Source organism: Portunus trituberculatus, chromosome 46 (assembly GCF_017591435.1).
Source record: "Portunus trituberculatus isolate SZX2019 chromosome 46, ASM1759143v1, whole genome shotgun sequence".
NCBI classification, from domain to species: domain Eukaryota; kingdom Metazoa; phylum Arthropoda; class Malacostraca; order Decapoda; family Portunidae; genus Portunus; species Portunus trituberculatus.
The window spans coordinates 30,610,235-30,637,438 of record NC_059300.1 but is presented as its reverse complement, the minus strand read 5'-3'; the positions used below and the strand labels follow the sequence as shown (position 1 = coordinate 30,637,438).

At 40.5% G+C, this 27,204-nt stretch overlaps 2 protein-coding genes across 3 annotated transcripts in view; both read right to left on the bottom strand.

Moving 5' to 3' along the window:
• Window positions 1-1,921: 1,921 nt before the first annotated feature.
• LOC123520164 (lariat debranching enzyme B-like) lies at window positions 1,922-12,429 on the bottom strand. Its single transcript, XM_045282159.1, has 8 exons — window positions 12,207-12,429; window positions 10,615-10,826; window positions 9,631-9,922; window positions 8,034-8,258; window positions 5,887-6,101; window positions 4,775-5,117; window positions 4,145-4,296; window positions 1,922-3,154 (listed from the first exon to the last, which is right to left on the bottom strand). The coding sequence occupies exons 2-8, from the start codon at window positions 10,809-10,811 to the stop codon at window positions 2,866-2,868; spliced, it is 1,713 nt and encodes a 570-aa protein (XP_045138094.1). The 5' UTR covers window positions 10,812-10,826; window positions 12,207-12,429; the 3' UTR covers window positions 1,922-2,865.
• A 6,185-nt stretch (window positions 12,430-18,614) lies between these two features.
• The window catches only part of LOC123520162 (cyclin-dependent kinase 4-like), a 201,580-nt gene continuing 192,990 nt past the window's right edge, over window positions 18,615-27,204 (bottom strand). For both annotated transcript variants that reach the window (XM_045282156.1, XM_045282157.1), the window contains exons 6-9: window positions 26,505-26,672; window positions 25,732-25,892; window positions 25,319-25,454; window positions 18,615-24,985 (exon numbers count right to left, since the gene is read on the bottom strand). In XM_045282156.1, coding sequence (XP_045138091.1) covers window positions 24,470-24,985; window positions 25,319-25,454; window positions 25,732-25,892; window positions 26,505-26,672 — 981 coding nt within the window. In that variant the 3' untranslated portion in view covers window positions 18,615-24,469. The remainder of the gene's footprint in view (window positions 24,986-25,318; window positions 25,455-25,731; window positions 25,893-26,504; window positions 26,673-27,204) is intronic.

The window sequence follows — 27,204 nt, the reverse complement described above, 5'->3', positions numbered from 1 at the left end:
TGGTATGTATACTGTTATAATATTAATGTCCCTCTTACCATCTGTTATAAGTATACTTATCACTTCCTCATTTCCCTTACTAAAGTTCACCTCCTTCACTATCAGATCCTTCTTAGTAAAAACCATTATACCACCACCTCCTTTATTCTTTCTATCATTTCTCCATACTTTGTAGTGTTTTACATCAAACCAATCTAGCTTTGTTTCAGGCCTTAACTTGGTTTCCACCACACACATTATGTCCAGTTCATTGTTTCTTAGGTAATTCATACACACTGTGTGTGTGTGTGTGTGTGTGTGTGTGTGTGTGTGTGTCCTAAATCACAGATATACAAGTGTGTCAGAATTTAACAATCTGTGCATTTAGAACAACTTACCTCACATCTCTGGTGCACTGATGGAACAGCATTGTGTAGATTACTTCCTGGGGATCATTTCCAGACAACACCACGGAGCATTCTTGAAGGCTCACAATTTTGAAAGGTTCTCGTGTCCCTGAAAAGAGAAGTGCTTCAGTGAGTAACACTCACTAACTACAAAATATTGTAAGATATTAACTGATTAAAATAAATTTTTTGTGTGTATTTATCACCACCAAATTATACAAAAGTAGTGTATATAGTACATTATTCATGGTAAACATGGTCATTCTACATTTCAAAATATATACAGTGGTAGTATTAGTAAATCTTCAGATATCATATCAGTATAAAGGATAAATAATCATAGTAAATATTTAGTTACATTTCATAACTGGATGAACAGCTGTCATCTCAATCCACAGCAGCATTTATCCAACTGATATCAACTGAGATTGTTCTGGGGACACCATCACTCACAACTGGCTGCAGAGATGCTCTCATCACTTACACAAGAATACACATACCAGATAACCTGTTGGCCTATAACAAGGGCCTTCGTTGTCTCTGCGTGCTACTAAATACCAGTAAAATATGTGTGGAAGAATAAGACTGGAGAAAGTGAGGCTTCTTCCCACCCAATCCTCTTTCTAGCAACATGCCAGCAAGAAAACATTTAGGAGAGAACACAATTTGCCCTAAAGAAAATAATAATAAATCTTAGAACAATATGGAAACACAGGAAGACACTATACTTTTACCAGACAACCACTAATGTTGATACATCCTGTGTTGGTAGAACAAAGAAAATATCCAAATGTAGGAACATCTTGCTAACTGCTCTCTTGACACAAGTGATTTGATTGTTTAATAGCTGAAAAGGAAGCATGGATACCAAAAATGTAAACCATGCTATAAAAGGCCAAAGGTTTAAGTGTAGAAAGATGAAAAATAGGCTTGCTCACAGAAATATGCACAGGATCTTTGGTTTCTTGCATAGTATATCACTTGTGTCTGTGCTGTAAAACATTATGTAGTAAATGAGGGTGCTACTACTAAATGACAAAGTGAAAGAGACAACATTTAACACAGGCACAGTGGAGGGTATAGATGTATGTCAGTACTGGATAGGTAGGCCATGAGTGCAACACTCTCTTGGGGATGCGCATCAGCTCAGCCCCACACATTGCTGCTGAATAATCTTAGCAACTTTGACATGTATTAGTAGTGAAAATCATGCCAGTTGTACTTCTGACCCAAGATTGCTTAGTCTCCACAGCACATTAGCTCTTCACCCAAAGCATCCAACACAGGCTGAAGACCCAGAAAAGTAAGATCCTTAAGCCAAAAATTTTTCATGATGGAAGGGCAGAAAGCATATCTATGAAGAACAGAAGTTCCCTCTACTAGGAACAGTCTGTGTCTTTATAGATTTTTGAAAAGAGGATAACCCCCAAAACAAGGACCAGTCTGTAACTCCATGTACACTTAGGGCAAGAGGATGGCTGAGTTTCATAAAAGTGAGGCTCACCAAAGGTAACTGCAAAGTCCAAAAACAAAAATTCCTTATAATATAGATTTCTTTATAATCTATTACACATTTACAGAATGCATTATGAAATAGGAATATAAAAGTGAATTACATTCTTTTAAGTTAACATAAGCAAAGTGCTATCAAATAAGCATATTACATCATATAAAATAAAGGCAGGAAACCAATAATTAAACTGTCAGTGATCGTAAGACCTTGGAAGAAACAATATGCCCTACAACACTCCATTCTCCATGGCACAGTGCTAGGCACTTGCCAGGGAATAGACACGGAGACTGATTGATTGATATTTCTACATTGCACTTGATATCTCAAACTTAAGTTGTCCCCCAGTGCTCCTGCTGCCAACAGTTATGTCCACAACATAAAACAGATGCTCTTGTACGTAGTTCTAAAGTTTGCTAAGACAACATCCAAACTTATACACTGCTTATCAACTCCTGAGTCGATATGGCGTCTGTAATCTTTATTCAGAATCAGATAAAGGAAAAAAATGGACAAAATTTTATAAATAAAATTCCTATCATTAAAGCAAGTAGTAAAATATTATTTTTATCCAACAATGTCGTCATACAATTGAACTGAAAAGTAGGAAAGAATATTAAGCAAATGTTTCATACTTTGTACCAGGAATACACAGAGGAGGAGCTGAACTCCCTCACTCTGCTGCACCACCAACACCATCCAACACTGGCAACAATACAAAACACTCCCTTACATCCCAACAACACACACAACTGTAATAAATTTCCTCTCATGACACACTCAGTATCACCAATCACTAGCAGCCAATTGTCACAAAAGTTTAGAATACACATCGCCAGACAGACATCCACCCCACGCAGTCACTCACTCATTCTTCTTCAATAAAAACGTGTCGCTACGAACGCGGCAGTGTACAACAACACGGGAAATACTTTGAACTCTTCTCAATTTAATTCCGGTATGGAAAATTTATATTTCCTCTTCCGTTGATGAGTACATTGCTTGGTTCCGCCTCTTTAACTTTTTTATCTTACTGGAGCCTGAACTGGATGTGGAGGAGGACCCTGCTTCCATCTGAGCTCCTTCCTTCTCCTCATTGAGTCGCTTGGCTTGTGGACTCCTCCGTGGACTACACTCACTCTCACTGAGGGAGGAGGTGGTGGAGGAGGAGTCACAGGCAGATATCTTGGCCATCTCACTGGACTCTCCAATTTTGGGATTCGACAAGACCAGTCCCGGCCTTGACTCCTTGTTGTGCCTGGGAGGGAAGTGGTGTTAGTCGTTGTCAGTTCACTGGAAGCTGAGCCAAGCAAGATGGATGAACCTACTGGAGTTTGTAAGCCAACTGCCGACACATTATGTTACATTCTTACAATTCAGTTGATTATGCAGTTATTAAAAACTAATTATGCCTGCACAAGGAATAAAAAGAAAAATATTGCATCAGAGAATGTTAAGTTAATTATTTCACTAGGTATGTAAGTCAAGCAGCATTTCTACCACAAAGTCTCCACATTGATTTACACTGCCTCACCAGTAAAATAATAATAGTACCCCTAAACTCTAAGAAGGCAGTGTGTACTAATGTGACTGATTCTTGTAGGGCACTCAATATCACTTCCAGGGAACAAAATATAGTGAGTGTGTTATAGTGTACATTTTTCTTTGAATTTCACTTTAAGTAAATAATTCCCAAAACAAAATCCTTATTTTTCTTCTAATCCTGACATTCTGAAGATGTTTAATTTGGAATAACACACACACGCACACACACAGAAGCAAACGTGTGTGCACACACACACACTTAATGAACACAATATTACAAAACATAATAAAAGTATCACAGGAAAATACCAGAGTAAAAACTTCAATCAACACAAATTAATGAAAAAAAATAAAAAACATTTCATCAAAACATCACTTGAAATAAGGAATCCAGAAATATATACTACAAATAAAATACATAAATCAATCATTAAAAAAACCTTATAAGGCATTGAATCACAAAACTTGTTAATGAAATTCACTAAAGCACCTCCAAAACTTTCAAAATAACACAAGTCCGTAAATACATAATAAGTGAACTCACATAAAAAGTGACAAAACCTTAAATCACCACAAAGTTAATGGAAATAATTTAGCGATTGATCAAATAGTCTACTGAATTCCTAAATAATTTGTCACTTACAAAAATACCCACTTACAAACACACACACACACACACACACACACACAGTCACACGCTTACAGAGGTGAGCTGGTATAGGGCTGTGGACTGTCAGCAGTGGCTGTCCCTTCCCTCCTAATGGGGCTCAACACATACTCTGGGTTGCTTGGGGAGTCAGGGGTGAACTTCATCTCCATGATGATGTCTGGGTTCTCATCATCACTCAACTCCACCTTCCACGGGAAATAAATACATAGTGTTCATAACAATCTGATAAAGACCTGCGGTAGACATGGCACTCCGTGTTCAGCATGAAGACAAAATAACACATGCTGAAGTCAACTGATGTATGTAATGTAAATAAAAGAGGCACGACACTGTTTTGATACCAACTTTTGCAATTTCTATTTATACTTCCTACAGAATGGTTTTCATTATGCATTTCACTTTCCAGTTGAAAAAAACCTTCCTCTGTCACACGCCAGCATACTAAACTTGGCACAGGTTGTTGCCTTGGTGCATCAGACACCCAACTGAACAACACCATGACAATGAACCTATTGTCAGATTAAACAAGGATCCTCAAGTCAGTGCAGTGAAGAGATTGAAATTAAACAGCCATCTATGAGTGCCCATGACAGAATGCAGAACATCTCTAATTAAAGAAAGACAAAACCAACAAGACACTTTGACCAATGGGTAGAAACATACCTCATCAGGGTTAGTGGACAGCTTGGAGGTTTCCATGGTGATGTTGAGTTCTGACTCGTTGATTGTGGGTGACATGACCTGACTGACTCTAGGAGAGGCAAGGGTCCTCTGCTTATTGCCGAGTAGAAGGGAAAGTGGGTCGTCAATGCCCAACCTCTCACACAGCAATGTGCTCTGTGGGTTGACCGACGGCCGAGGCATCTGCACCAGGTCCATCCTCGGCTTGCCCCGTGCCTCCTGGTAGGACTCGGCAGTTGGGGAGAAGCTGAGTGGTATCCTCATGTTGCCTTCCATCTTCTGTACAGTTTCTGCAATTTCCTCTTGGGACGGTGTAAATTGATATCTGCAAGGACGGCAAGGAATCCATCACACCTTAAGACTCATGCCATCAGAGGCTAGAGAGAAGCAGTGAAACGTAAGAATTAGGGTTTTTGACTGCACTACTTCTATGGGTAACTAATACTAATTATTACAGACTATTGCAGGAAACATCTTAGAAAGGAGCTGATAAGGAAATGTTAACTCTACAACCTCTCCAGCCAAGTGGAAGAATTTGAGAAAGAAAGAGAGAAGACACCCTTTCCCAGTCTGTTGGATGTAATGAAATGATGAAAAAAAAGGAGGGAGAGAGAGAGAGAGAGAGAGAGAGATGGCAGATCATGCAAGAAGTGCTCATGAAGAAAAGATGGAGTAAGTGATGATGGTCACGGTAACTCATGGTGATGATGACAATGAGGATGATCTATATGTCTGCATAGCAATGCAGGTAAGAACTAAATGGCTGAAGAAATTTTCCGGTACATAAGTACTCTCCTTTGTGTAAAAATATGATGTATACTTGAATTTTTTAAATATTACGAGTCACAGATTAAAAACATAAATGATATGCTGCTTTTCAACACAATGGCTTTAAGAGGATAAGAGACAACAATGGCATGCTGCTAGACATCAAACCAACAACCATGGGATTGAACCACCAGGATCTTCTAGGATTCTTGGCAAAGCAGGATGTTGCTTTAAAGAACTATACGTAATGTTACACCAGAAAACCACTGATCACATACTGGCTACTTCAACAAGGGTGAAGTGTTCCAGTACCAGCGTAAAGTTACCTCTCAGAACTGCCTGGGCCTGGCATGTAGACTGTCTTGTCACTAACAGAGAGAAGGTGGTTGGTAAGACGGAGGATTGTCAGCCATTCTGCATCATAACTTAGCTCAAGTGGCTCGGTGCTTGGAACCTCAATCACCTGGAGGAAGTCTCGCCGAGGGAGGCACTTGTCAAGTGCTAAGAATTTTGTGACCTTGATACTCTGAGTATTTTCATCCTGTATTAGAGAAGTAAATAAAGACTGACAATGACACTGAAGGCAAACAATTCTGATGGGGATAAATTCAGGTCTCATTATTAATCTCTGTGGATGTGAAATAATTATATAAGGATAACCACATAAATTCTTAGGCACTTTCTTGTTTTTTCTTTAACTAATGGTTTATGACTGAAGTGCAATAGGTTCTCACAACTACTTGGATTATTATGGTCACACAGTCAAGCAAAGGATGAGCAAAGCTTTACAAAATGTACAAGAACCACACTACTGTGGCTCAGGCCAGGGTGCGGCCAGCCCAGCCACCTCCCTCAAACAGCAGGACACACCAAATATAAGCATGACCTTACTCCTTTGGGAACAGGAAATCCCTTACTAACAGTTGACTAACTCCATCAGGCTACTCACTACCAATTCAGAGGACAGTGAGAGAGAAGTCACTAGCTGAAGTAACTAGTCATTATATACCCTACAATTTTTCCATGTGCTAAAAGAATGGCAAAGGTATTAACTTAAGTCATGTAGCATATGAGAAAAAATTATTAACTGTAAAACTAGATACTAAATTCTCAGCCAACTGGCACCTGGTACTCTTCAGTAATCATCACCACAGGGAAATAATTAAAAAGAGTAAAGCACAGTTAACAAAGCCTCTGTGTTGGGTGAGGATGTAGTACAATAATATCACTACCCTTGCACAGAGACTCTTTGAGATATCCAATGCTTTTTTTCCTTTTTTGGTTTGACTGCAATGCCCAATAACAATTCAATAATTTTTCATGACAAAAAAGTAACCTCAAATGTATATGAAGTATTCTGTCAATGACTGGTGAGACAGACCTTTATGAAAGCATGGACATGAAATAAACATTAGTTACTGTGAAGGAATAAAAAAAGCCACATTGAAGGTCTGCTTATACTTGAGACAATTTCTTTAACAAATCATATAATGAAAATGGCCTGATGAGTAAAGCAATAATCTAGACAGTGTAAAGTTTAGGTATCTAACATTCTACAACCACAAGAGGTGCCAGTTAGCTCACTGTGAGTTACTGTAACCAAAGGTGAACTACTGATACATGTAAGTACAAATCATTATATAAATGTGGAGGACTCCTTGGCAAAACTTAATATGATGAAACAACTAATTAGTAGTATATCAATGTGATGGACCTGTCTAAGAGGATGACATTGCAATGATTCTAAGGTCTGATCCAACTCCCAGAGATCAAACGCAATGTTCAATATCTCCCATAAGCAGATCAAGCACTACAGCTGGAAGTCTATTTCCATAATGTGTGCTACAGTGGTAAAAGTATAAATCAGTAAAAATCAAAAGGTAACACAAGGCATGAAGCAAAGTTTGTACTGCACTATAGAAGGCAAATGGAGGAGTAAAACAAAACAAATACTGTGTAAGCATCGTGCAAATCCAGACGGGGACAGGAGGCCCATAAATCAAGGCTCCTTGCCTACTCCATCACTTCGTCACCATTTAGTTTTTTTTTTTTTTTTTTCCATCCTTCTCCGGAATACTGTTCTTTAAAAAAAGTGTGGCTAAGCCACACATGGTAGAAGTAGCCAGAAAAAAAGTCTGAAGTAATAAAAATTGATATATGTAGTAAGTACTGACAAACAATATCTTAATGTAGAATGTGTAATGATAAGTGACCTCACTAATGTCACACTTGGATAACATTTGGATATCATTTAATTCATAGAGAAAAGATGGTTTGAAAGACAGTAGATAGATGGACAGAGAGATAATAGACAGACTGTAAGAGATATCAGAATATCAAGAATGATTTCACTGTATCAAGCTTCATCAAATATTCAGGCATTTATCACTATATGCACTAATACAACATGAACCTCAGGTACCACAGCACTGAGTATTGAGGCAGCACGTCCACACTGCTGCTGGAGGCCCACCTTGTGCTGCAGGACGGCAGGGAACCTCACATGGAGGTGGCCAGAGAACCAATACTTTGGCCGCAGTTTTTTCAGCACTTCCTCGGCGGCACGAGAGCCCAGGGTGTTGTTCTCTATCTCGGAGCGGAAGTGTTTCTTGAGTCGCATGAGCCTCTCCTTGGGCCCGTGGTGGTAGATGCCGCGTGGCCAGTCGTGGCTCATGAACACGTCATGGTCGCCGGAGAGCTGTGCAGGGCAGAGGGTGTCTTAAGCAGCTGCTGGTTATGTGATGTGCTAAAATTACCGCATCAATTTCCTATTAATCTAGCTATCAGAAGTTCTGGGAATAAAGATGAGACTTAAAATAAATGGATTTACAAAATGGTTGACTACTGATTATAAAAAGACGAGACTTAAAATAAACAAATTTACAAAATGGTTGACTAATTATTATAAAATCTAAGACTTTCAACAAAACCTTGACTTACAATATATTCTCAGCCCATCACATGAGACCTAACTTCTGACTATAGTCTTCCAAACCTACACATGGTTTTCTAGTGTGGCTCCTTAGGGAATTGTTGGCCTTCCAGCCCTGCCACCAGAACTTGAATGGCCAAGTGTGTGACCTGACCAAACACTTTCTCTTCTTCCCTAATCCCTGCTCTCTCTCTCTGTCTCTCTCTTTCCCTATATATATATATATATATATATATATATATATATATATATATATATATATATATATATATATATATATATATATATATATATATATATATCTGTGTGTGTGTGTGTGTGTTCATTCTTCTTCCTGCCTTTCTTAATTTCCTTTTTTTACTTTGTAAACTGTGTGTCCTCCACTGTGTCTTGCAGGTAGGCCACACCTTGGATGGTAATGAGTGTTGCCACATGAATGGAATTAACAATATTTTAGCTTATATACACAACACCTCATTTTATTGATATATGTATTCATATGTATTGTATTTGGAAAACAGTTATTGCACCATTTGTATTACTAAGGACTATGGTGAACGTTGATAAGGATTACAACATTTTTACAGCAACACTGTTACACAAGTCTGTCAGCATTTGTTACTGTGATGTGAATATTCTAAGTGAGGAAGGTTAACTTTCCTTTTAATGATTTTCTTATAATATTTGATGATGCTGGATTTTTATCAAAGCATTTTATATGCCTCTTAATTTTGTGCACGAAGCTTTAATTCGTTGATTCATGTAGACTTGGCAGAGCTGGAAGGCTGACAATTCCCTACGGAGCCATGCCAGAAAGCCACGTTTAGATTTGGAAGACTATAGGTATGTCTGAGAATCCATAAATATACTGCATGGTATTTTAATGATTGAATATATTTACTAGATACATAATTTCAAACCAAAGAAAAAACAGTGAGCATTGGTATACCTGGTGCATTAACGAAAACACAAAAAAATTAATAAAAAAAAAATCCATTAAAACACACCAACATGAGAGAAAATAAAGAAACTGCTTGAGCAGCAAAGTGTCTACAACAGATATCAACAAACAAACGCTAGTAGGTACTGACAACAACACAAGAGTGGGCAACCCCTCATGAGGCAGCATTGACCTCACCTGCTTCAGCCTAAAGACCTCAAGGTTTCGCACATGATAAACACTGCGTATTGAATCGTCGGAATAAGGTGTCTTTTCATAGTGGCCCTTGAGGTAGTCTGGGCCCTTATATATCCCTGACAGGCCCCCAATGCGCAGCCCTCCATATCTGACCACTCCGGCATACCCCATGTAGTAAATGTTAGGGGCCACCCACCCACCATAGGGAAGCTCCTGCAGATAGTTGGAGGCTTCGTGGTTGCCTCCGATGAAAATGGTCAAGACAGGGGCTTTCTTCTCACCTGAATGGTACCTGGGAGTTGCAACGAGAGATTCAGGTCAGTCTCATGCAGGAGGCAAGGTGTGGAGATATTACTATAGTAGGTGAAGGTTGGGAAGGAGTAGTGGCTTAAAAGTTAATCACAAAAGTATGGAATTAAGGTTGGACAAGGTGTTAGCAATATTATAGCCAAGATGAAATATGTAGGTAAAGTCTTGTGTACACATTATGGTGTGCACTGTAGTGTAAACTTTAAGGCAGTACGGTGTTGAAAAACTGTCATGTCCGCTCCAAGGTAGTGTGAGGTGTTGTGGGTGTGTGTGAGGGTCAGGGTGTGGGCAATTTCTTGAGTGTTGTGCAGAGACAAATCTTCACCGGAAGCAATCCATATCCTCCTCCTGTATGTTTAGGCTCAGCACAGCAAACTAATCTAACCTGGCTAAACACACCACAAGCAGCATAACCAGGCAGCCCAAGAATGGCCTTTCATAACCAAGCAACACTGTACAGTGTGAATGGATCTTATGAATACTTAAAATAGAAGGAAAAAGATGGAAAGAGTAGAGAGGAGAGTGCATAATACATAATGAGGATATGACTGTGATATACCATTTTGCCATGATGATATCACCAGGAAATAGCAATGAGTAATTTTCAATATGTAAATATCAAACATCAACATCAGTTCCTTTCATCAATATGGTTGAAGCAGTTATGCTCCTCACCTGTAGAAATCATGCATACTCATATACTTGATAGGACAAGCCATGCATTTGAGGTCCTGTTCATTGCGCACGGACTGGAAGTCTCCACAGCACAGCAGGAGGTCCACCTTGAAGCCGTGCATCTGCTCCAACCTCTGGATCACATTGTAGATGGTGTCTAGTTCCCCATGAGAACATCCTTCAACGGCAATATGCATCTTGTCGGCTCACTCCTAAGAAAATAAAAGACAGAATGTTACTTTAATGAAGCATTCCCACAATTCAGAATATATTACAGATATGTCTGATTAATTCTGTCCAGAGACAATGAACGAAGAACATTCACGGCGTATAACACCAACACTCAACTTTGGATTTACACTCAATTCACAGTCAATTGTTGTGCAACAGTATTAGCGAATAATTTATTGTCACTGCACTATTGCTCCTATAAGTATGTCCTGTAAATAACCCAATATATACTGGATACCACTACAGGTCATCACTACAAGATACTTCATATGAGAACACAATCAGATATACAAATATATATATATATATATATATATATATATATATATATATATATATATATATATATATATATATATATATATATATATATATATATACACACACATACACAAATGGTTCTTCGATGTCAGAGGAATAACACTTTGGAACTCTTCCCTAGAATACTGTTTTTGCCAAATCAGTATCCGGTTTGGTTAACTATTGGTTCTTGTCACCAGCGTATGACATGACTACATGTTGTAGTGAACTGGTGGTATACTCACTGCATTTCATGTCTATGAAGCATTTTTTGTGTGCTCGGCTATTACCGACTCATACTGATGTTTTTGAAAAGCACCACATTGTGCCAGAAACAGAGTTGGATTAGATTAGCTTAGATTTTGGGTTATGTTAGCTTAGATTGTTTGTCTTTGTTTATTTAGTCTGGGACACCAAAATAGATCAAATTTTGTCTTTCCTATGAAAGTCTATGAAGACAAGCGGCCATATTTGCTAAAGAAAAGATCTCTTTTAAATATTCATCCTGGCTTCAAGGCATCCCTTTCCGCTCATCTTGACAACCATCTGTATGAGTATACCCATTTTTCTTACTTTTGCAGCTGCAGATAATGAACTATCCAATTGATTGTGAACATTTTGCAAAAATGTATTGACGGACTAGCACATCAGCAGTGCGGCTCCCACTGGACACCGGAAAACTCACCAGGTGAGAGAATGCTCAAAGGAACAGACATACACACCATTCACAGCAAGTAATTTTTGGAGATACTACATAAACATTGTCACTTGATTAATACGTCGTCTCTTCCATATATTTACATTGTCCCACTTTAAAACTTGAATTTGCCTGACCTACACATATTAACGTGCTTCCCTAGTCACCTTGAACAATGGCGGGACATACACATAATAAGAATGAGCGGTCACTGATCACTCAATTAGCACACCTCTTCTTTCAAACACCTAAACCATCCCACTTAGTCTTGAATAGCAGCCTGCATTCCTACTCCCCTTCAATACTGACAAAACACAGGCACACACGGAAACATGTCAAAATACCAACACAAGAAGCGTCTCACCTCATGTAGCTCCTTGGCAGGTAGGTCCTCGCCACCTCAACCCTCGTCACGCTCTTTTCGCTCTCTCCCGGTCACTTCACACCCAAGCCATTTAACCCTCGATACTCACTGTCACTTATTCTTACTTCACCACGCACCGGTACACTGTGAATAAGGTGTGAATGATGATAAATCCTCCGCACTGTGCTATTCTCGCCGGACAGACAATGTTGTTTACGCCGACTATACGCGTTCGAGTGCGCCAAAACTTTACATTGAAGACATAATATATATCTTTAAGGGTTTCAGTGTACTCTCTATGTTTTAAACTTGCTAAAAATATAAATAATGGTAGTCTGTTATAAAATGCTAAAATTGTAATGATCATACAACAATTAGTAATCTGGGGGAAAACAATAGCTGCACTGAAGCGCAATTTCAGTATCTTCACTCTTCAGTTCTGTATGCATATATTTTCATGTTGTAGCAGTGTAGTTCTCTCTCTCTCTCTCTCTCTCTCTCTCTCTCTCTCTCTCTCTCTCTCTCTCTCTCTCTCTCTCTCTCTCTCTCTCTCTCTCTCTCTCTCTCTCAAATTATTCACGTTTTTTTTTTTTTTTCACCACTATTATCACTATCACCAGCTCCCATGTTTTAACTTCCTCGACAAATTCTTTCATGGAATATTGGAAATACGAACAACTGTATGTTGCCGCCTTTCTCACCCTGCCGGGCCGGGCTTTTATGGTGTGGTCACTTATAACAAACTACCATCTGTGACACAATTCATTAACAAAGATGACTTACTAGCAGAAATTATGATGTAAATCCAATGTGCGAAGTTATACTACTTATATGATCGGTTACTGTTTGGCTTTCCTATATATTCCTCATACCTCTATCTTCATCATCATCAGTATGGCTTCCGTCAAGGCCGGCCTACTGATGATCTGGCTTTCCTTACCGAATCTTGGTCATCCTCTTTTAGAGATTTCTGTGAAACTTTTGTTGTGACGTTAGACATATTAGAAGCTTTGTGCCAGTCCGGCAGACTGGCACAAAGCTTTGATTTCAAAACTGCTCTCCCACGGTTTCTATACTTCCCTCTGCACCTTTAAGTTTCCTTTCAGACCGTTCTATTACCTCTATGGCAGACGTCCACTGTTCTTTTCCTAAATCTGTTAACACTGGTGTTTCTCAGCGTTCTGCCTTCTCTTCCACTCTCTTTCTATCATTCATTAATGATTTTAACCAAACTTCATGCTCTATCTACTCTTACGCTGATGATACCACCCTACACTTTTCCACGACATTTCTGAGACGACCAACAAACCCTTGAAGTCATCACACGCAAGGGACGCCACAGAACGCCTTTTCTTTTTACCTAACATTTTTTATTGCGGCAGAGAAAACTTAGTAGTGTTCAATGCCTCAAAAACTCCATTCCTCCATCTATCAACTCTACACAACCTTCCAGACAACTATCCCCTCTTCTTCAATAACACTCAACTGTCCCCCTTTTCTACACTTATATATCCTCGGTCTGCCCTTTACTAATCTAAACTGGAAACTTCACATCTCATCCCTTGCTAAAACAGCTTATATGAAGTTAGGCGTTCTGAGGCGCCTCCGCCAGTTTTTCTCTCCCCTCCAACTGCTAAATCTGTACAGGGGCCTTATCCATCCTTGTATGGAGTACTCTTCGCATGTTTCGGGGGGTTCTACTCACACAGTTTAGGGGTGGAATCAAAAGCTCTTCGTCTCATCAACTTCCCTCCTCTGACTGACTGTCTTCAGCCTCTTTCTCACCGCCGGAATATTACATCTCTTCATATCTAGTTCTACTACTATTTTCATTCTAGCTGCTCTTCTGATTCTGCTAACTGCATACCTTCCCTCCTCGTGCGACCTCGCTGCACAAGACTTTCTTCTTTCTCTCACCCCTACTCTGTCCACCTTTTTAATGCAACAGTTAACTAGTACTCTCAATCTTTCATACCTTTCTCTGGTAAACTCTGGAACTCCCTTCCCTGCCTAGTTCTTTATTTCCATCTTCCTACATTACAAGGGCACTGGCCAAGGGCAAACAAAGTGTTGGAAAAAAAAAAAATCCCGCTGGTTGCCAGGCCCTGTTAAGAGGAAAGTAGAAAGAGAAAAACAAAAAATCTAAAAGGAGGGTCCAGTTAACGTAAGAGGTGTCTTGACACTCCTCTTTTGAAAGAGTTTAAGTCATAGGCAGGTGGAAATACAGACACAGGTAGAGAGTTCCAGAGTTTACCAGTGTAGGGAATGAAGGAGTGAAGATACTGGTTAACTCTTGCATTAGGAAGATGGACAGAATAGGGATGAGAAGAAGTAGAGAGTCTTGTGCAGCGAGGCCGCAGGAGGGGAAGGCATGCAGTTAGCAAGTTCAGAAGAGCAGACAGCATGAAAACAGCGGTAGAAGACAGATAAAGATGCAACATTGCGGCGGTGACTTAAAGAATCAAGACAGTCAGTTAGAGGAGAAGAGTTGATAAGACGAAAAGCTTTAGATTCCACCTTGTTTAGTAAAGCTTGTGTGTGGATCCCCCAGACATGAGAGCCATACTCCATACACGGGCGGATAAGGCCCTTGTACAGAGCAAGCAGCTGGGAGGGAGAGAAAATGGACGAAGACGCCATAGGACACCTAACTTCTTGGAAGCTGATTTAGCAAGAGTAGAGATGTGAAATTTCCAGTTTAGATTTTTAGTGAAGGATAGACCGAGTGTGTTTAATGTAGAGGAGAGGGGAAGTTGAGTGTTATTGAAGAAGAGAGGATAGTTGTCTGGAAGGTTATGTCGAGTAGATAGTTGTAGAAATTGAGTTTTTGAGGCATTGAACAAAACCAGGTTTTCTCTACCCCAATCAGAAACAAGTGAAAGATCAGAAGTTAGGCGTCCCATAGCATCTCGCCTTGACCTCATTTAAGAGGGAGATTTCAAGGCATTTGTTCCTGTCTTTTGGCTAACTCTATCAGACCTGTAAGGGAGCTGGCAACTAAGTGGACCTTTGTTTTCTGTTGTCCTTGCCTGTTTTTTCCTTTTTTTATATAGAAAATAAATAAGGAAATACCTACTCAGGAACTTTTTTATTTATTTTTCTATTCTTCATTGTTCCTTTTACGTTTTTTTTTTTTTTTTTTTTTTTACGTAGGAAAGAGGGTCAGTCAAGGGCAACAAAAAGAAAGTTAGAAAAAAGCCCACTTGAGCGCTGGCTCTCCAAAGAATAGAAAAAGTGCCAAAACCGTCAGCCAGAATTAGGGGAGCAAATGCCTCGATACCTCCCTCTTAAAAGAAAACAAGTTGTAGGAATTTGGAAATACAGATGCAGGGAGGGAGTTCCAGAGTTTACCAGTGAAAGGGATGAATGATTGAGCGTACTGGTTAACTCTTGCATTAGGGAGTTGGACAGAATAGGGATGAGAGGAAGAAGAAAGCCTTGTGCAGCGTGGCCGCAGGAGGAGGGGAGGCATGCAGTTAGCAAGATCAGTAGAACAGTTACCATGAAAATAGCGATAAAATATAGAAAGGGATGCAACATTTTGGCGGTGAGAAAGAGACTGAAGACAGTTAGTCAGAGGAGGGAGTTGATGAGACGAAGAGCTTTCGATTCCACCCTATCAAGCAAAGCTGTGTGACTGGAACCCCCCAAACATGCGAAGAGTACTCCATACAGGGACGGATAAGGCCCTTATACAGAGTAAGCAGTTGGAGGGGCGAGAAAACTGGCGGAGACGCCTCAGAACACCTAACTTCATAGAAGCTGTTTTAGCAAGAGATGAGATGTGAAGTTTCCAGTTAAGATTATGAGCAAAGGACAGACCGAGGATATTCATTGTGGAAGAGGAAGACAGTTGAGTGTCATTGAAGAAGAGGGGATAGTTGTCTGGAAGGTTGTGTCGAGTTGATAGATGGAGGAATTGAGTTTTTGAGGCATTGAAAACTATATATATATATATATATATATATATATATATATATATATATATATATATATATATATATATATATATATATATATATATATATATATATATATATATATATATATATATATATATATATATATATATATATATATATATATCTCGTTCTTTATCATGTAAGAAACTAACAGGAGTTAAAAAATAGATTGGAGATGCCATGAAGAAGAGAAACACAGAGAATCTCATGCACTTTATATCTCTGCCCGGAATCATGCCAAGTCTGTTCTTCAACTTGCCAAACACTCTTTCATAAATAGGAAATGTCAAAATCTTTCAAACTCAAACTCTCCTCGTGACTTCTGGCATCTAGCCAAAAACATCTTAAATAACTTCACTTCTTCATCTTTCCCTCCTTTATTTCATCCTGATGGCACCACTGCCATCTCTTCTGTCTCTAAAGCTGAACTCTTTTCTCAAACCTTTGCTCACAACTCCACCTTGGACGATTCTGGGCTTGTCCCTCCCTCTCCTCCTCCCTCTGACTATTTCATGTCTACAATCAAAATTCTTCGTAATGATGTTTTCCATGCCCTTGCTGGCCTAAACCCTCGGAAGGCTTATGGACCTGATGGGGTCCCTCCTATTGTTCTCAAAAACTGTGCTTCTGTGCTTGCACCTTGCCTGGCCAAACTCTTCCAACTTTGTCTATCGACTTCTACCTTTCCTTCCTGCTGGAAGTTCGCCTACATTCAGCCTGTTCCTAAAAGGGTGACCGTTCTAACCCCTCAAACTACCGTCCTATAGCTTTAATCTCTTGCTTGTCTAAAGTTTTGAATCTATCCTGAATAGGAAGATTCTCAAACATCTGTCACTTCACAATCTTCTGTCTGATCGCCAGTATGGCTTCCGTCAAGGTCGCTCTACTGGTGATCTTCTGGCTTTCCTTACTGAGTCTTGGTCATCCTCTTTTAGAGATTTCGGTGAAACTTTTGCTGTTGCGTTAGACATATCAAAAGCTTTTGATAGAGTCTGGCATAAAGCTTTGATTTCAAAACTGCCCTCTTACGGCTTCTATCCTTCTCTCTGCAACTTTATCTCATGTTTCCTTTCCGACCGCTCTATTGCTGCTGTGGTAGACGGCTACTGTTCTTCTCCTAAACCTATTAATAGTGGTGTTCCTCAGGGTTCTGTCCTGTCACCCACTCTCTTTCTATTATTCATTAATGACCTTCTTAACCAAACTTCTTGCCCTATCCACTCCTACGCTGATGATACCACCCTACATCTTTCCACGTTCTTTCAGAGACGTCCAACCCTTCAGGAAATTAACAGATCACGCGGGACGCCACGGAACGCCTGACTTCCGATCTTTCTAAAATTTCCGATTGGGGCAGAGAAAATCTAGTAGTTTTCAATGCCTCAAAACTCAATTCCTCCATCTATCAACTCGACACAACCTTCCAGACAACTATCCCTCTTCTTCAATGACACTCAACTGTCTCCTCTTCCACAATGAATATCCTCGGTCTGTCCTTTGCTCATAATCTTAACTGGAAACTTCACATCTCATCTCTTGCTAAAACAGCTTCTATGAAGTTAGGTGTTCTGAGGCGTCTCCGCCAGTTTTTCTCGCCCTCCAACTGCTTACTCTGTATAAGGGCCTTATCCGTCCCTGTATGGAGTACTCTTCGCATGTTTGGGGGTGTTCCAGTCACACAGCTTTGCTTGATAGGGTGGAATCGAAAGCTCTTCGTCTCATCAACTCCCTCCTCTGACTAACTGTCTTCAGTCTCTTTCTCACCGCCGAAATGTTGCATCCCTTTCTATATTTTATCGCTATTTTCATGGTAACTGTTCTACTGATCTTGCTAACTGCATGCCTCCCCTCCTCCGGCCACGCTGCACAAGGCTTTCTTCTTCCTCTCATCCCTATTCTGTCCAACTCCCTAATGCAAGAGTTAACCAGTACGCTCAATCATTCATCCCTTTCACTGGTAAACTCTGGAACTCCCTCCCTGCATCTGTATTTCCAAATTCCTACAACTTGTTTTCTTTTAAGAGGGAGGTATCGAGGCATTTGCTCCCCTAATTCTGGCTGACGGTTCTGGCACTTTCTACTCTTTGGAGAGCCAGCGCTCAAGTGGGCTTTTTTCTAACTTTCTTTTTTTTGCCCTTGGCTGGCCCTCTTCCCTACGTAAAAAAAAAAAAAAAAAAAAAAAAAGGAATTCAGTAGCTTTGCTCATACAGGAAGTGCCACATGTAAGCCTGACAGCCTCTTGCAGCTTCCCTCATTTTCTTATGTTCTTATGTATTTTTTTTCTTCCAATCTCTCTATCTAAAGACTTTCTTCTTCTTCATTGCCTATGAATTCCTGGTGGTTTCTTCACTTCCTCACTGAAAGGACCCCCTCTACTGTCCACAAACCATTCCTCTTTCCTCCACTGCTCTCTTCATGCACTCGCTGGTTGATATAAAACACTGTATGATTTTTTAGATTTATTTTATTGCTACATTAATGTATAAATAAAAAATACATATCTGAGACTTATGGTAAGGTCATCAGATAGTGTAGATATGCATTGTGACTTTAAGGAGTATTTCTTAACCATGCTCAGTAAAGTAGGAGAAGGCTTACTGTACCTACAGCTGTTTCTGATGATACAAAGTTACATTATGTGGTTGGTGGGTTGGAGTCCTCACCTCACCTCACCACACACACAGCTAAGCATCAAGCCAGGACGCAGCTTCCCCCTCCTGACCTGAAGGCAATGCTGGTGGTGGTGGTGTGGCAAGGGAAGGCTCTCCAGGACAACTATTTAAGAAAGATTTTTTGAGGGTCATGCAGAATCAGTCTGTCAAATAAACCAATTCGTGTTGAAATTTCCACGTGCATGCTTGTGTTTCTAGGAGTGTACATCGCTGCAGTACACATGCAAGAGTGATGTATACATATAAATAAATGCTGGATGAAATTCACTTCACATTCTCATAAAAAAAATATATATATATACACAAAACACATCTCACTTATCATCATCATCATCAGAGGAATCAAATCGTAAAAATAAAATGACGTGACAGACATTCATATCAAATAGGCACTACTACTTGTACTACTAGTTTACGTTGGAACACTAATTCATAAACCTTACTCTCACCAAGCACTGGCAAGAATACACCTAGACGTAGTTAGTTTCGAGGAGAGCGGCACACAGGCACGGCCACTTTGCCAGGAAAAATCGATTTACGACACTAAATGCGATGGAAGGCACCTTAATCGTCTTGATGTGTTGGGTGAAGTTATGGACTCTTGTGGTTGCTGGGAGGTCATCAAGGTTAAAGGGAAACTGTTTGCTTAAAAAGGCCTCAACAAAAGGCATAGGAATCGTTTAGTCACAGACTGGAGTGAAGATATCATTAAATGGTTGTAGAAATATTACTGTAGAGAGAAATAAGAGACTAAGGAAGTTACATGGCCACTATAAATGGCATAGTGTGACTGGCAGATGACATACAAGATACAGAGTATGTAATACTGACAGCAGTGGCTGCATTGTAAGCTAGTAGGCTACTTTAATGGTGATCACAGATTAGGGTGAAATAGGAAACCACAGTGTAAGAATTGATTATTACATAGTGTGATACCAGGAAGTGAAGGACAAACCCTCCCAAACCACACAGACACACACACACACACACACACACTCATTAAAAAAAGATAAATAGATAAAAAAAAAAGTTACAATGTGTAATATGTAGTACTACAAAATGATGTCTTTGTTGAAATAGTCAAAATATTTAGTGTTACAATGTCAAACACAATGTGGCACCTTTTTGTACATGTTAGTTACAGTGCAAGGAATGGGCATGAGATTATATTGTACCAAAATAAAAATACATAGATTTGCATAAATGCCCATGTGTGGGGAGCATGGCCCAGGCTAGCCGTGCGGCAGAACTCCTGATGACAGCAGCAGCACGGCATCCAGGGCCCCGCACGTCCTGTCATTGTTTGGTTAGCAGTGAAGATTATTGAGGAAAGCCCATTAGTTTCACACAAGTCCTCTATATAATATGAAAAAATATATCTATAGAAATTTAGTTTGAACAAATATTAGTAAAATAGTAATTCTTTCATGGAATAATGAAACCTTGGATGAAATGAGAAATGGAAGACCAGAAGATGAGATTACGTCTTCTGTGAAAGGTAAGTGATAAATCTCAATGCAGAGTACAGGAGAGGGAGAAAAGGAACATAAATATAAAACATGGAGCAAACAGAGGGAGGCAGACTGTTCATCTGTGTCTCCCCCGTGGCAACACTGGCCACAGGGGAGACAATGACAGATCTCAGATTTGTAAATGCACTGTGACACTCACTTGTGTCTCTAAAAATTTTTCTTTCCAGTGTGACTAAGAAGTAGTTTTCACTACATTCTTCAGATGATCAATAAAATAAAATCAATAATAATAAAATATTAAAAACATCTTGTGGCAGATTAAATTCCTTCACTACATGCCACATATCTATACTGTCCACACATAAAAAATTCTTGTAGAGTTTTGAACTGGAAAAATATACATATCTTTCTTTCTTCATCTTTAAATTCCCTGGAAAAAAGTGTGAAGTCTTCCTTCTGTGACACGAAAACTTCAACAATGGAAAACTGTCGCTGGGTAGCCCATCCAGGCCAACGTGATCCTGCGCCACCAGTTGGCACAACTCACCCGGCACTCCAGGCTTCCGTGCCAGCCACCCGGGGACCAACACTGCCGTTGAGGTCACCGTGTCCCCACAGGACTGATGCGTCCTGGGTGGAGGACAAGAAGACAGTTGTGCACCTGCTACTGGTCAAGGATTGTGACTTCTCTGACCCTCGGTAGCTTAGTGCCGTGGCACTGTGTATTCATGCGAGGCTGCCGAGTTACACTACCACAAGAGGAACAAAGTTCCAAAACCTATAGAACAGCCATCATGTTACAGCCACAATCTCTACTATGGAATCAAGGGAGTTCATTGCTCCATTCTAAAAGTGTATCACAAGGTTTGGACCCTTAAATGATGTGCACCCTTAGCAGGTGAACAATACTTTGTACCAAACAGTAACTTGTGGCTTCACACACTCTTGAGCCACAGTCTTGTGTGCACAGCTGTGTATCTGCTCATAGTACAACAGTGAAATCCACAAGCCACACATAACAAATGTTCTACCCAGTACAAACCCTTACATGTTTTGTTCTGTTGAGCTTTTCACTACATACAATGATAAATGCGAGTGGAAATGCTGTTTGTATGTATAAACTATAGATTGATAATAAATCATTTTGTAAAACATCATAATCCACTACCATGCATCATCAATTAATCAAATAATCAATATAATCCATGGTTAGAGTTTTAAGCTTTACCCTTAAGGAAAGCTGTACAGGTTTACTATTATCAATGAATATAAATGAGTATAGTACCCATTATCATAAGCATTTGTCTTGTTTACAGCAGGTATAAGTAGGTCAATACAATAACATAAAGGGCTCCTGTTAATCACTTCACTAACATAAGTGTTATTGGCTGTTAATGCTTGCTCAACTACATTAATAATTTTACTAGGAAGCAAAAACAAGTACACATTAGGTGAACACAAGGTACTAGAATGTGGTGGTGACTGCAGCAGAAACTCTGGTGGCTGGTAATCCCACTTGCTGGTGGCTGCATCAATAATACTCTGAAGAAATGCATGGCTGTGCTCCTAATATTAAGATATGCAGTCTATGGCAGTGGGAGAGGAATCTACTCTAAGGGTGCAATTCAGAGTGTAGGAAGTTCAGCATACATAAAGGATCTGTTTGAGGTCAGTAGCAGACACTTAAATATGCCTGAAGCACTGCTAAGACACACAACAATGCTTCCCATGCAGGACAAAAGCTGACATTTTAACTTGGTGTAATGAAGCAATAGAGAATGAATATTTTTCAACTTCAAGAGAATGAGACACAGAGATGCATGTCACAAAAAGGATTATGTATACCACTCAAAAATTAAATTGGTCTGAATATTATAAGAACTACCCAGCATTGGCTACATCACCATCTACTGTGAGAGCATACAACAAATGCATAAGCCATAGTGTACACTGTACACGTCCTACTCATTTTTGTCATCAATACTATAGCCAAATGAAAAGTTTAGGTGACGAGAGTTGACCAACTTTTGGCTGGCCAGTTTATAGCAAAATATTAATGGTCTGTCTTTCTTGTTTGCTTTTTTTTTTATATACTGATCACTTAACACCACACATCACACACACCATGATAAATAAAATATCCTACATATTCATAACTGGAATAAATAAAAGAAAAAAATTCAACAAAAATCCACCTTCGTCGATTAACTCTGGAGAGCGTTGATCCAGGAAGATGGACTTTCATTGCAGTCTCTAATCCAAATGAAACTTGCACTTAGTCCGTAATGACTGAGGAAAGTGGGACTATTTACGACCGACCCGGAAACTGCAGCCGGCAGCAACTCTATTCATTAGGTGTCGAGCAAACCAGTGTTCCATGCCAGGCTGTGGGGTGTCTGTCATCCCCACAGCAACACAGCACCTAGGTCACACTAAAGAGGGCAAAGATGCAAGAATAAAAAAAAAGTGACAAAATCAGACAAAAGGATTGTCTGCAATAAGAGCCAATTCATGTCTGATACACAAGTTTCTTGAGCAAAACATATCAAGAAAAAAAATTGCACCGGTGACTGACACTCAAAAGATGACTATTTATGGAGAATAATAACAAAATAGCCTGAAATAAGCAAATCTCAAGTTAGGACATTGGATGACAGAATCACATGAAAACTTAACTGAATGGCTGGAAAGATAGTATTTACAGTCAGACCAGTGAACTAAACTGCAAGACAATTATTGCTCAAGAGACACTGCATGCACATACATTGCAACACATATGAAATACAGTTTTACATGACCAATGCTCCAGTAGTGAAGCAATGGCTGTGTGACCTTGAACTGCCCGGCTGAAACATGGTACATTCTGTTGTGATTTTGGAACAGAACAATTAACACCACACTAATAAATAGCTAGTTAGGGATCGCTGAGCTCATGGGGATGAAAAGAAGCTAAATTAACTACACACGTTACTTGGAGGCAGCGACGGCAGACTTCCCTGATATACTTGCACACATGCAGCGACTGAGACAACGCTGGCAACACTAGCGGTCTTGTCGCTACTTCTTGGTGTTACATCCTCAATTTCTTATCACTAGATTTTCTCAACAAGCTTACACGTCCTGCATCATCCCATAACAATGCATGACAACTTGATTTTCTTCTCATGCTTTCCTTTCTTGTCATGGAATGAAAACATTCACTATTATTATCAATCCCGTAAAGGCTACTCTCTCACTCTCACACATAAGTACCAATAAATACAGAGGGACTTCAGCTTAACAATTAACACATTATCAGTATTAATACTAAAGAAGCTCCTTGTGCTTGCATACACTTGTTAGTTCATTATAGGCACCATGTCATTCAGCCAGATTAACAACATGTATATACTACTTGGCCACATGATGAACCATTTCCTCCTCAGCCTTCTACTACCCACTTCCCACACTACTCGCCCTCAAGACTGCACACGCCAACAGCTAAGGGTACAGTACTGTGCTGAGCCTCGACAAACAAATATTACAATGTGTCTGGTCTCCAGCATCAGTTTGTAATACACCAAAAAAATACTACTAAAATCATCTTCTTCCCAGGAATGTTGACAAGGAATGCTCGTGGGAGACTATTATTATTATCTATACTGTATAAAATAGTTAATGAATGCATTACATGTGCTGCTTTATTAACTAAGGAAGTGCTCTGGCATGTTTCATCTGTTGAAGGGAGAAGCAAAACTACGGTGAGGAACTTTGTGTGAAGCATTACATGGAGCACAACGCCAACTGGCCGGTGCCACCTGCCGCCTGGCACCCAGGCACCGCCAAGGCACAGGTGAGACACGGGAACTCTTGATAGCAAAAGATTCACCTTGATGACTTATTTCCCGCTATATAATACACGAACGACACACCCAGAAGCCTTGTGTCAAGTCCTTGCTGGTGCACGTTTTCTGAGATTTCATGATACCCTGCACGGCCCAGGAACACTCTCCCTTCCCTGTGGCGGTTGCTGTGTAACGCCGCCTTATGACCCCCGTATATCCCCCCCCCGGCACAGACACCCTATTATTATCACTCTCACTTTCACTCATACTTCAGTCTGTCCCATGGTTACACCCCCCTCCCCCCCAACCACACACATTAACCGGTGTGGTGAGCTACTTGCTGGAGGAGGTGTTGCCGCCGGCGGGGGTGGGGGGGGAGGTTGACGGGGCTGTGGTATTGGTGACGGGCTGTGGGGCGGGGGACACCGTGGTGCTGGAGTCGGTGTTGGTGGAGGTGGTGGCGGTGGTAATGGCACGCTCGGCAACCTTGGGCTCAGGCGCTCTGGTTATCATGGCATTGGTGTTGGCACTGTTCACTGCATTGGGGTTGTTCTCGTCATTGGTGTTGACCTGCGCCAGTACCGAGGCGTTGCTGAAGGTGGTGGTGGTGGTGGTGGTTGTGGTGGAGGACGGGTTGGCCTGTCGAGGGTGGTGGTGATGGTGGTGGTGGTGGCCTGCGGTGGTGGGGCTGCTGGTGGCGAGGGGCGCGGGGCTGAGGACTTGCTGTGTGAGCGTGGATCGGTTGCTGGTGGCCATCATGCGCGGCGGTGTGTTCAGCTCCCGGAAGTAAGGGTGGCGCAGTGCCTCCACAGCAGAGATACGACGGCTCGGCACAAATCTCAACATTTTCTGCAAAGAGATGACAGGTTTCTCATTACCATCATTCATTTAACTGACTTGTATTGTGTGGATATCTTATTCATCACTGTCATTCATATTACTGACATATCACAAAGAACAGCACGTATATATTTCAAAGAGAATAAGAGATCAGATTTTCCTTCTTCCATAATCAGATTTTATCACCTTAAAACTATCGATCTCGAAAGGATTACAGAAAAGAGGAGATAAGATAGTTACTTAAACAATGTTCATATAGTTGACACAATATCACGATATCACGCACAGCACATGCAGGTGTGTGAAGGACAAGATAAACGACAAACAGAGCTACAATATTACCTCGAGGAGATCTGAGCCGTCATCTGTGATCTCTGGCACCACGTCCCTCACGGGCTTGGCTATGTGGTTGCTGAAGTTGTTGCGGGAGAGTGACACGTCCCTGGGCCAGTCTCTCTCGTGGGGTGTCCCGATCACGCTGCAGGAAGGAGACAGGAGGCATTACGAGAGGAACAAGAGAAACATGGATAGTTTTATGAAACGCTTCTCCTCCACACTCAAGACTTTCAAAAGATTCTAGTTGAAACTGTGAGGTTACTTAAGATAGATTAACACGATTTTTACTCTTAATAGCCTGAAAAATACTCTCCGTGGCCTTTGAAGACAGTCGTGATGAGAGCAAAGCATTTCAGAATATGAGAGAGAGAGAGAGAGAGAGAGAGAGAGAGAGAGAGAGGTAGTGATGGGTGTCTTACTAGAATATTCTCTGTAGCTGGTCGCCCTCCGTGTGCCCCTCAAACATCGGTCTGCGTCGGAAGAGCTCGGCGAAGATGCAGCCGCAGGACCACACATCGACAGGAGTGGCGTAGCTGGTGCTGAGCAGAATCTCGGGGGCACGGTACCACAGCGTCACCACCTGAGAGGCACATCAAATTAACAATACGAATTCTTAACCTATGGACGTGTTATTATGAAAGCCTGATCGAGGACTGGTATCTACGTGGGCGCTTTTTGGTTCAGCGTTTCTGTTGCACTTGGCCAGATTTCTCCTTTTGAAGAGAGAGAGAGAGAGAGAGAGAGAGAGAGAGAGAGAGAGAGAGAGAGAGAGAGAGAGAGAGACACGCGTCTGCATACACGCGTCAATGAAATACGAATAAAGTTACACACACACACACACACACACTAACCCTATCTGACTTTTTCTCTACTTTTCTTGTTAATGTGAATAGAAAAAAAAGAAGAGTACTAACCCACTCTTAAATCCCACCAATGAATAAATAGATGGATAAATAAATAAATAAATAAATAACCAAACTGAAGCCTTACATTTTCTATTAATCATTTCTTTTATATGTCGGGTGAGGGAGAACAACAATAAACATGTACTGTATATAGACAAATAAAAAAGTAACAAAACAAAACTCAATACAGTAAAAAAAAATAAATAAAACAAATATGGAAAAACAGACACAAAATTATAAAAAAAACAACAATAATAATATTTCACAGAAGACCTAACCGAACTCACCATAGTCGTTAACCTCATGTTGAAGTCATATATTCGAGCGAGGCCGAAGTCGGTGATCTTAACGCGACCGTTCCCGTCAACCAGGATGTTCTGTGGCTTCAGGTCTCGATGGATGACGCGGTTGCTGTGTAGGAAGTCCACGCCGCACAGGATCTGGTGTATCAGGCTCTGAAGGGGAGCGATAAGAAATGCGGTGAGGGGGATGACCGAGTTAGAAGGTTGTTGATAAGAAGACCAGCAGATGACAGGCAGGCAAGGATAGAAAGATCGCGGCTGCAAATGGAAAATCTGGAGGGAAGAAGGATGGAAGACAGTCAGATAGTGTGTTTGAGTGTTACAGGGAAGACAGCGGATGTGTGGAAGACGATAGGAAAAATTAGTGGATATTAGTTGCAAAGAGGGATAAAAAAAAAAAAATGAATGGATATAAGTGGCAAGAAGGATAGGAAGAAGTGAGGATTATGATAGGAAAAATTAGTGGATATTAGATGCAGATGGATACAAATGATTGGATAGAAGTGGTAAAAAGGATAGAAAGACGTGTGGATGAGGGTGTTAAAATGAAGACAGAGGCTGCAAATGATGATGGGACGGAGAAGATACAAGAGAGAGAGAGAGAGAGAGAGAGAGAGAGAGAGAGAGAGAGAGAGAGAGAGAGAGAGAGAGAGAGAGAGAGAGAGAGAGAGAGAGAGAGAGAGAG